This window comes from Papaver somniferum, unplaced genomic scaffold (genome assembly GCF_003573695.1).
Source record: "Papaver somniferum cultivar HN1 unplaced genomic scaffold, ASM357369v1 unplaced-scaffold_21, whole genome shotgun sequence".
Classification (NCBI taxonomy): domain Eukaryota; kingdom Viridiplantae; phylum Streptophyta; class Magnoliopsida; order Ranunculales; family Papaveraceae; genus Papaver; species Papaver somniferum.
In genome coordinates this window covers 11,555,470-11,566,851 of record NW_020631041.1, presented here as the reverse complement: position 1 = coordinate 11,566,851, position 11,382 = coordinate 11,555,470, and the positions used below count along the sequence as shown (strand labels likewise).

The window sequence follows — 11,382 nt, the reverse complement described above, 5'->3', positions numbered from 1 at the left end:
TCCCAACATAGAGAAAAATTCGATGAAAAAGGAGAAAAGTTAATATTCATCGGATACAGCGAAGAGTCTAAAGCCTATAGACTTTAAAGCCAGAAACAAAGGAACTAGTGATTTCAAGAGATGTTATCTTCGATGAATTCAAAGCTTGGGATTGGAATGATGAACCAGACAACCACGAGTTACCACTACTCATTGAAGATGAGCCAGATAAGCCACAAGAAAAGTACTCCACCAGCAAGCCCGAGATCTCCTAGTCCAACACGACAAAGTCCAAGTTCATCAGAATCAAGTGCAAGTGCCCCACCAAGAAAGGTGCGTTCCCTAAGAGATATATATGATATCTAATTGTGCATTTATAGCACTAGAGCCTCAAAAATATGAGGAAGCGGCGAAGGAAGAAAAATGGAGATATGCTATGGATGAAGAAATGCGAGTAATCGATAAAAATAAGACATGGGAGCTTGTTAATCAGCCAAATGACAAAGAAATAATTGGTCTGAAATGGGTCTACAAGACAAAATACAACGAAGATGGTTCGATTCAGAAGCACAAGGCAAGGCTAGTTGCAAAAGGATATTCACAGCAACCAGGAATCGACTACAACGAAACATTCGCCCCAGTCGCTCGCATGGAAACAATCCGGATGGTGTTAGCTTTGGCAGCTCAACTAAAAATGAAGGTCTACCAATTGGACGTAAAGTCGGCGTTCTAAACGGAGAACTTGAAGAAGAGGTGTACGTTGAACAACCTCAAGGATATGTCCGAAAAGGAAAAGAAAAATGGTTTATCGTCTCCGCAAAGCATATGGCCTCAAGCAAGCACCGCGTGCATGGAACAACAAAATCGACAAGTATTTCCGAGATAATGGATTTGAAAAGGTCCAAGTGAGCCATCCCTCTACATAAGAAAACAAGGTACGGATTTCCTAATCGTCTGTCTCTATGTTGATGATTTAATTTACGCCAGCACAAAACAAGACATGGCAGAAAAATTTAAGAAGGAGATGATGAAAGAATATGAGATGACAGACTTAGGACTTATGCGATATTTTCTTGGGATTCAAGTAAAACAATCTCCAGAAGAAATATTCATTTCTCAAGAAAAATATGCGGAAGACTTACTGAAAAGGTTCAACATGATGGATTGCAAACCAATTGCAACTCCAATGGGTACCAATGAGAAATTGGTAAAAAATGATGGAGCGACAAAAGTTGATCCAACCTTATTCAGAAGTCTAGTCGGCTCACTGATCTACTTAACAAATACAAGACCAGACATCGTCAATGCAACTAGTATTGTTTCTCGGTTTATGAGCGAGCCAAGCAAGTTACACTATGCAGCCGCAAAGAGAATTCTTCGGTATATCAAGGGAACGAAGGATTTTGGCATCAAGTATACAAGAGAAAAAGATAATGATTTAATTGGCTTCACAGATAGCGATTGGGCAGGTTCTATTGAAGACCGAAAGAGCACATCAGGCTATGTTTTCTGTATGGGAACAAAAGTTATCTCTTGGAGTTCTAAAAAGCAAAGCACGGTGGCATTATCGTCAGCCGAAGCAGAGTACATAGCATCAACAAGTGCAGCATGTGAAGCGGTATGGTTAAGAAGAATAATGACCGACCTACAACAAAAGCAAAAAGAACCAACAACTATCTACTGTGACAATATGTCTACAATTGCAATGACAAAAAATCCAGTGTTCCACGGACGACGAAGCATATAGAGCTACGACATCACTTCATCAGAGAGTTAGTAGAGAACAAGGAAATCGAGCTCCAATTCTGTCCGACGCAAGAACAAAATGCGGACATTTTCACAAAAGCAGTCACGGTGGATAAATTCAATCATTTTAGAGATAAGCTCAACATCACAATTAAGAGGGGTGTTAAAAACATTTGATAATTGTGATGGGTAAATCTAGAATTATCTAGATAGCTAACTATAACTCCCATGGGCTTATCTCATGCATAGGCCCAGTCTAGAGATATCTAGACTCTTCTAAGATAAAAAGAGTGCAAGCCCATTCTAGAGTCTTCTAAGACATTTTCCATCATGTGTATCTAGAGAATTCTTTCTCTAGAATGATCTAGGTTAATTAGCTCTAGAGATTTCCAAGTCTAGAGTATTCTTAGTAGTTGGTCATGAAGTAGTATAAATAGAAGCAAATGTTGGCCTTTGTGGTAATCCACAACTCAAGTGAGTGAGTAAGTAGTAAGAGTGAGAGCTAGAGTTTAGAGTAAGAGCCAAAGTGCCTCTTTGTAAACAACTAGTGTAAGCCAAAGTTGCTACACAAGCCTCTTGTAATATTTTCATTTTCATATTAATATAAGCCTCACCTTTCAATTAACCAACCTCTCTTCCTAAATTCATTTCCATAAACCCATCACATTTCCGCATTGCGCCAACACACATTGCTTTGAATGAGAAGAACACAAAATATTTTCATAGGCTTGCATCTGATAGAAGAAGAAGGAATTTTATAGGTGCTATAAAGGTTGATGGGGTGATGACTTATGAAGATGAAGAAATTACAAAAGGTATTGTGGACTTTTTTCAAAATATCTTTCAATATCAAGCAACCAGAACAGTTTCACTTGAACTAATGCATTTCAATAGTATTTCTGAAGACATGAGGGATTGGTTAGAGTTAGATGTCGAGGAGTCAGAATTGGCTGCAATTAGACTTCCGGGTCAGAATAAGGAACCAGGCCCGGATGGTTTTGCAATCAGCTTCTATCTTTTTTGTTGGGAAGTGCTCAAGGCTGAGATTATGAAGATTTTTCAATAATTGCAGCATAGAAACTTTGTTGATTGGAGAATGAAGAACACATTCATTGCTCTAATCCCTAACAAAGATACAATTGAAGAAAAGACTTGAGACCCACTAGTCTGGTTCATGGGTTTTATAAAATTATATCAAAGGTGTTAGCAAAGAGATTTAAGAAAGCTCTTCCTTTTGTTATTTCTTCTGAGCAAACTGCCTTTATAAAAAAAAAGGCAGATTTTGGATGGTGTTTTAGTGGCTAATGAGCTTATTGATTCTATAATGAGAAGTGGCAAACCTGGTTTATTGGTTAAAGTTGATTTTGAGAAGACTTTTGACCATGTAAATTGGGACATTTTAGATGAAATTCTTGGTAAAATCGGGTTTTGAGAGCAATGGAGAAAATGGGTCCGTTGTTGTGTGGAATATGTGAGATTCTCTGTGTTAATAAATGGGTCCGCAGCTGGATATTTCAAAAGCAAAAAAGGGATTAGGCAGGGTGATCCTTTGTCACCCTTTCTGTTTCTTCTTGTAGGTGAAGCATTATCATATATGATAAAACAAGCTCAAGAACAAGGACTCATTTCTGGATTTCAAGTTGTTGAAGGTGGTAAAATGTTTAGTCACTTGCAAATTTGTAGATGACCCCCTTATTTTCCTGGATGCAGACGTTGAACAGATAAAGCAACTCCGACTGATTCTCCTCTCTTTTGAGATGCTCACAGGTATTAAAATAAACTTCGCTAAAAACCAAATTTATGGAGTAGGATTCGATGGTGATTTGAATCAGTTTTCAAATTTGTTGGGTTGCTATACTGGTTGTCTTCCCACTACTTATTTGGGTCTTCCACTTGCTGACAAGTACAAAGGAATAACAAAATGGGACAAGGTTATTAATAAATTCATTTTATATCTAGCCGGTTGGAAAAAACGTCTTTTAAACAGAGCTGGTAAAATAACTCTTATTAACAGTGTTTTAGCTAGCCTTCCAATATATTATATGTCTCTCTTTGAAATGCCCGTTTCTGTTGCCAAGAGACTTGAAAAATTAGTGAGGGACTTCTTATGGGATGATAAAGGAAGAAAAAAAATGCATTTGGTTAAATTGTATGTGCTGTATAGAAGAAAGAATTACGGAGGTTTGGGGATTAAATGTTTAAAGAAGATGAATCAGGCGTTGCTAACAAAATGGCTCTGAAGATATGCGAAAGAAGATGTTGTTTTGTGGAGAAATCTAATTGCTGAAAAATATGGGAATGATGGTGTAGATTGGTTATCAAAATCACCAAATGGAACTTTTGGTAGAGCTGTTTGGAAAGGAATCATGAAATGCAAGCAGATTTTCATTAAAAACGTCAAATTTAAGGCTAACAAGGGTACAAAGGTGAGATTTTGGCTGGATAATTGGTTATTATCTACTCCTTTATGTCAGGTATTTCCAAACTTATACCAACTCTCCAGAAAGAAAAATTGTCTTGTGACTGAATGTTATGATGCAGCATCTACTGGCTCCAAATGGTCCTTGGGTTTTCATAGAAGATTGAATGCAAATGTCAGAACAGAATTCGAGTGGTTACAAACGGAACTAAATGGTGTTGTCTTAAATCAGGAGGAGGAAGATGTTTTGGAATGGTCTCTTACTAGCAAAAAAAAAATTCTCTATAAAATCAACATATGATAATTTAGCTAATTCAGATATGGAGATTTCAGCGCATACCATTTTCAAGCTCATATGGAGGTTGAAGGTGCCTCCCAAAATTGGTTTTTTCCTTTGGACTATTACTTATTCAAGACTGCCTACTAGAGAAATGTTAGGAAGAAGAGGTGTGGATGTTCCTACATCTTGTCTTTTTTGTAGCGAAATTGAAATTTGGATCACGTCTTTCTTCACTGTGATTTCGCTAAGAAGATTTGGGTTCACTTCATAGAGAAATTAAAATGGTACTTCACTATGACACCGGATGTTACTTCCCTGCTTTCATCTTGGAACCTTCCTCATTTGAGCAAAGTGCAGTCAAAGATATGGAACATCGTTCCTGCATGTATTCTTTGGAGCATATGGAAGGAGCGAAACTCGAGAGTTTTTAATGGCAAGGTGAGCTCGGCAATTACAGTCATCAACAAAGCTCAGTATGAGATTTATACTTGGTGTTTAGTCTTCAGGGAGTTTGAAAATGTTTCTTTTGCTGATGTTATTCAGAACTGGCCGAGAACATATTTTCACCCTCCTTAACTCAGAATCGTTGTTTTGTTGGTTTGAGTTAGGGAATCTCAGTTGTTGTTTTTGTTTTCTTTGGATGGTCTTGTTCTAAGCCACCCTTCTTGTTGTTTCTTTCGGGTGGTATAAGCCTCTTATACCCTCGTTTTTTATCAATAAAATTTTTCTTTGTCGATAGAACGGGCACCTAGTTCAGCTGGTCATCCCCGTTTCCTAAAGTTTCATACGTTTCAGGAGGTCCTAAGTTCGAGTCCCCAATAGCATTATACTGCAGGAATTAACATGAAAGGTAGAGTTAGCTTGCTCTCAGCCCCCATCCGCTTGGAATCCTTTGACTAGGTTACCCATGAAACTCGCTGGTAGGCTAGCACATCAACCTATTCAATTAACATACGTCAAATTTTAGTTGGCGGGCACAAAGGGTACACCTTTGTTTGGGTACAGTGGATCCGATCCCATTAGTTAACCTTGATTTAGGCTAGTTACTATTTTTACATAGCTAACGAGATTTGCTTGGTTTAACTCAAACTTGTTAAAAACGGTCACAAAATAAAGGGCAAATGTGTTTTTTATTGGTCCCTATGACCCCTTAGAAATTTGCACCCATCAAAAATTTTCTTGTACATGCGTGCGTAATACAACCCTCATCTATGTGTATCGATAAACTTGAAGTAACATACAATTGATGGAGATTTTATGTTTGGGGTAATCCAAATTATGAACGGAAGAGAACGTGCGTGGCTTGTGCCATCGCTGTTGATGTGGTTCTGGTAGGATTTTTTTCGGTTACAGCTGAGTTGGGGATATAAGGGATGGACGTGGACCAGTACTGCTAATATGAATTGTCATGTTGCAAGCAATAGGTAGACGAAGCTGACCTTTTCATGTGGTTGGGAATGGACCACTGCTAAATCCGCATAACCTTCACATGTTGAGTTAAGGGTAACATCTTTCGCTATCTGGATCGATAATTCTCGGTTGAGCTACCTCTATATGTCCATTACTACATAGTACATTTGATTTCGATCGTTTTGCTTGTAAATTAGTTTGGAATATGCAACACTTTTTTTTTTTAAACTCATTGCAGATTACTTCCATTTTCGGGTACACGAAAAGAAAACGCAAAATAGATCATTTGTCCAAATATTTTTAAAACATGATTCAAATGGACAAATAAAAATTAGTATGGGTGAAATGGACACAAAAAAATAAGAAGAATAAAACTGAATTCATCCTGACTTAAACTTAAAAAAGATGGAGGATGAAACTGGATGCATCCTGATATAAATTAAAAATAAGAAAAAATATTTGAAAATTGGTAAGATAAAACTGTTTACATCCTGACTATATTTACATTTTCGTCCATTTAAACAGTATCAAATTTTACATGTCCGTTTCACCCAGAAATTGTTGATTTTGGTCTTTTTAACCAATTTTGTGAAAATAAAAGCAGATTCGTTGCGTAAGTTGTAATGAACGCAAAAAAAATATAAGAGCATTATTTCGTTCCATTGAAGATATTGATCGTCCTCGCCAAAAATCATACAACGCGTAGAGAAACTTGACTAAATATGACAGGGAAGGTCAATATTACATTATATATATACAAAAACATTCAACGAGTTTCTTTTGGAATTCAATAAATCGCTCAGATACAAATGAAATTTTATGTATAACCATATGAATTTGGTTTAAGTATACATACGATAGATGAATCCCGCTACATGAATCCTTTGGATTATTCCCCCAAGCCTGCTGTGAATGAAACCCCAGTTGATGGCAACCATAAATTACCATCCAAAAAATTGCCAACAGTGAAGAAACTAGCTTGAGTTGAGTTATAAAGCGGATGGTAACCCGGCCACTTGACGCGGTTATCTAAACCGGCTCCTGGTCCATAGTTCATGTACTCACCATAATACAGTGTATCCAAAGCAAAATCTCCATCCCATGCTAACCAACCTTCTGGTCTGATAGCATTACTCATGTAAGATTTCATGAAAACAGTTCTTGAAAACTGCTTCCATGGGCGACCCAAGTAGGTCTGAGTCGTGTTACCCGATGCAAGGAGATCCGAATCAGCGGAAATGTTTGAGAATTGGATTGAGAAACCTGTATTTTGGTTTGGATCTTTACGGCCGTGGGCGGTGACAGTGTTCTTCTGGTTTGGAAGACCTTTTCTTGCAAGAATTTGGCAGTTTTGAAATATAGCAGCACCGTTGCCAAATATGAAATCGACCGTACCAGTAATTTTGCATTCACGGTAAAATTGGCGAAGCGAATGTGCGTATAGCGTGTCTTGGTACCCAAGCATACCACATCGATAAAACGCAGATAGATCAGAGTCTGACCGTAGTGCTACTGCTTGGTGCTTCTCCGGTCCGGCTGTGTTTTCAAATGTGATATCTCTGGCTATGAATCCTCTGCCCGCTACAGCTGCAAAACAAATTGAAATAGTGTTAGCGTCATTTTTCGGTTGTTGGCAGAAATTTTCTTAAGCTGCTGAATGTTAATATTCTCCGAAACTTACCAAATGTTGCTGACCGGAACGTCGTCCAACCATCAATGAAGTTCCGGTTACCAGTAATAATTGTAGAGTTCATTCCATCTCCAATAATCATGATATGCCATTTTTTCTTCTTGATTTCGACATTCTCTTTATAGACACCTTGCTTCACATGTATCACGTATCTACTCGCACTGCTATCAGGAGCAGCTAACACCGCATCCATAATCGTGGCATGCGTACCAGATCCATCCGCAGCAACAACAGCATTAGCTGTTATCCCATTTGGCGAAGCTTGTAAAAGCCTTCGGTCAGCACGTTTCATCCACGACGGAAATTTGATTGTCCCATCGTCAACTCTCATTAGCTTCCTATTAGGGTGAGTACCTGGTGGTGGCAATTTCGACGGCGGCTTGGTTGTTTTTGATAAGGGCGCCGGCTTGGTTGTTCTTGACGGCAACGAAGATGACCCGTCCGAGGGAATTCCATTACAGACCATACCGAGTACATTCCTAACTAAAGATGACACTTGTATCAGATTTGTTCCGATAATGTTTGCTATAAAACTGTTGGTACCTTCAAAACCGTCTCTACATGTCTCTTGATTTCCTAACGCAGCACTTAGCCACGATTGTAGATCAGATTTTCTGTTCCCAGTGCTGTCATCCTTGCCTGCAAATTACAATTCCATTTCCAAAAACACTCTTAGGGACATTTATTTAAGACACTTTAATTATACATGACACTTTGTTTAGTGACAGTTTATAAAAAAATGCCTAACCAAAATGTCAGGATAGGGACATTAATGTGACATAAGTCTGACAACATTCAAATCAGCATCGAATTGGATTCCACTAAAAAAAAGCATTCACGAGGCAAAAGGGTTATGTTAACTTGTATGTCCGTATACATGTTAAGGTTTAATAAATAATTGTTTAATAATATTAGAAATTGTGTTTTTTTTTGTTTTATTTTATTAAAAATTGGTAATTCTTGCATTAAAAACAACAAATCATATTTATAATGCAAAGAATTGTTGTTTTCATTGCAATAAAACAAACAAATCTTATTTCCAATACAAAAAAGTATTAATTTAATGCACCTTAACATGTATACGGGTATACGACTTAAGAGGACCCAGAAAGAAAAAGGAGTGGAGTAAATTAAATGTTGATCGTCAACTCGTAGGTCATGTGGCCAGGCTGCACATGCAACACTGCGAATCTTATTATTAAAAGCGGTGGTTGGCGAATAAGCATTATGATGATCAAGTATTGGCATCTGAAAAATCTCTTAATCTAGCTCTAAAAGTAGCAATAATGGTTGCAAAATTGCAAAATGACATTTCAGAAGACTTGAAATCATGGCTTATAAGCAAGTAATAACCACGGTTTATCCACAATTACTGTCACTAATTAACTAATTAATTAATTATACTGTTCACATGCTGGCATGCAAGAACATGTATGTAATGAAATATGATCGCAATGCGCAAGTACTAAATATAGAGCATTACCATGGGGATTCTGTGTTGCAGAAGCAGACCAGCTTAACTCATCAGCAGAGAAATCGAGTAAGTCGATGCAATCGTTAACTGCATTGGTTAGACGGAAATCGTCGAATTGGTTAATGAACCCGGCAACAAGAGAAGTAACAGTTTTGATCTGTTCAATTGATGAGGTAAGTGATGCTAAAAGTTCATTTGAGGACGGATTTCCCGAACATGATCCGGACGTCGACAAATCATTGGCATCAAAAGAAGAAGACAAGGAATGAACATAAACAGGTGTTGAACATGATAACAGTGAGATGATGAGAATTATGAGCCCCATGGAGAGGGATGAGATATTACTGGAAGAAGCTGCCATTAGGAGGGATATTTAGGTGTGGGATGAGTTAGTAGTGATGAAAGGGTTAAATATATGATAAGCATCTATGTTTGGAAGGGTGGTGGTGGTGGGTCATGAAATACAGTAGTGTAGTTAAGGAATGTATTGAAGTGCATTGGGCAGTTGAGAGAAATGAAGATGAGGTGTCGGCAGGTAGGATCGAAGATAGAGCCCTAGAGAGGTTATATACTGGTAAACTGTTTTCCGGGAAATGAACCCGAGCTAGTCAGGGTGAGTCATTTTGATTAAATTTTCTTGCAGGACAGGCAATGTGGTCGAATTTTTTTTTTTTTTTTTTTTTGTACTCTTTCCGTTTCAAGAGGATAGGATTGCTTCATGTACAAATTACACATGAAATCTTTTTAAAATGGAGGGAGTATTTGTTTTATGGCGAAGCTAGGACCGAAAATAAAACACTACTTAAAATTCGTTCGGAACCAAAGGTAAAACACCATTTTCAATTTGTTTCGTGAAAGACCCGGGACTGAAGGTAGAAAGTGAAACATAAAGTCACTACTAGTTCTATGGTTATTGATCTTGTTTTTTCGGGACACAATAGAAAAACATTTGGTTGTGTATCTTTTCCGGGTAAGGCCCTGCACTATTTGGTACTATTGGGGCTAACTAATGAAGTGAATTTCAGGGCATCTCCAACAAACATATGCATGTTCGCAGTATTCGTATATTTTGGTAAGGAAGGATACATCAGTATCATTGCATTTAACTCTCTTAGTTGTTCCCTTAAATCTGCAAAACCGTGTTGATCTGCAACACTTGTTTGGATGACCTTGAAATATGAAAGAAGGATGACAACCCCATGTACCTACCATGCCAAAGAGTGGTCTCATAATTCATAAATATTGTAGGAAATCTTAAAAGTCAAGGAACACTCTGTCTCTTCAAATTTGACTTTGGTCCAACAAATTATTGGTATCTTCCCCAACCGATTTGTCTAAGTAATAACTGCATTCAAAACAAGGCTGGCCAGAGTTATTATTTAGGTACTCTTAGTCATTCCATCAAAGCAAAAAAAGAAGACATCACACATGAGGGCACCATGAAAATGCATCTTTAAGCCCTCTGATTTATGTTTTGCAGAAATGTACATAAAATGGATGTGAGCGGCTTAAAGTACACGTTCTTTGTGTTAAAAAGGAAATTGATTCAAAATTTTCCCATGCCATAGGCTATTTATTTTTATCGCATTAAGAGTCGTTTTAAAATATAACGGTTTCCGGTGGTTACCCATATATTTATGGCATTGGCATTACAAAGATGACAGAAGGATTTAATACCTCTCTAGTTCACTATCTCTCTGACGCAGGATCCAGCAGGCTAATCCTAAATTCACTGTTGTGGTCCTCTTGCTTAGGTCATATTCAAATCAGCAGCACCACCATATCCTTAAATTGAGAAACATTTCCAGCTGGGAAAATTGGGATTGATGGATGAGGATATACATTCATAATTTGATCACTCAATTCATCCTTCACAAGGATTTTGTGAAAGCCCTCCACCAACATGGATAATGTTATCATATTGTAGATCATCTGGTTAATAATGATAACTATCTAATCCATGATATATCAACAACAAAAAGAAACTATCAATTTTAATCGCGAAAATGATAGACGCACCGTGATGTCTGCACCATGGTGAGCACCGTGTGAGAGGCGGGTGGGGCCCAGCCTGCCCACCCCCTCCTGATGCTGAGAACGCGGGATCTGAGACCGTCAGATCCCTCTCAGTGGACACACGGCGCTTAAATCACGTTGTGTGTATCAATACTCTTTTAATCGTAGCTAAAGAGTTCCTAAAATTAAAATTACAAATCGCACAATCACACAAATTGGGGCTCGTTCTTTGGAGATTTACAGGGGTGCTAGTTTTTGGGACCCACTTGTGAGTGAGCGGTTTCTGACTTGTTCAAAAACATGATTCATATAGAATTTTGGATTAAGTTGTATGAACTTTAGATTCAGCCGTATATGGAAAAATATCT

General features: G+C 37.8%; 1 protein-coding gene across 1 annotated transcript; it reads right to left on the bottom strand.

The window, feature by feature from the left end:
- Positions 1-6,473: 6,473 nt before the first annotated feature.
- LOC113339931 (pectinesterase/pectinesterase inhibitor PPE8B-like) lies at positions 6,474-9,520 on the bottom strand. The gene is made up of 3 exons (XM_026585156.1): positions 9,008-9,520; positions 7,516-8,163; positions 6,474-7,421 (listed from the first exon to the last, which is right to left on the bottom strand). Exons 1-3 carry the CDS (start codon positions 9,357-9,359, stop codon positions 6,724-6,726), a joined length of 1,698 nt encoding a protein of 565 aa, XP_026440941.1. The 5' UTR covers positions 9,360-9,520; the 3' UTR covers positions 6,474-6,723.
- Between the last annotated feature and the right edge of the window lie 1,862 nt (positions 9,521-11,382).

Excerpts from the sequence above, each read along its gene's own strand:
- LOC113339931 (XM_026585156.1), bottom strand. The coding sequence starts at position 9,359 with ATGGCAGCTTCTTCCAGTAATATCTCATCCCTCTCCATGGGGCTCATA. Across the intron at positions 8,164-9,007 it reads TGCAACACAGAATCCCCATG|GCAAGGATGACAGCACTGGG; the intron begins GTAATGCTCTAT and ends TGTAATTTGCAG. Across the intron at positions 7,422-7,515 it reads GTTCCGGTCAGCAACATTTG|CTGTAGCGGGCAGAGGATTC; the intron begins GTAAGTTTCGGA and ends TTTGTTTTGCAG.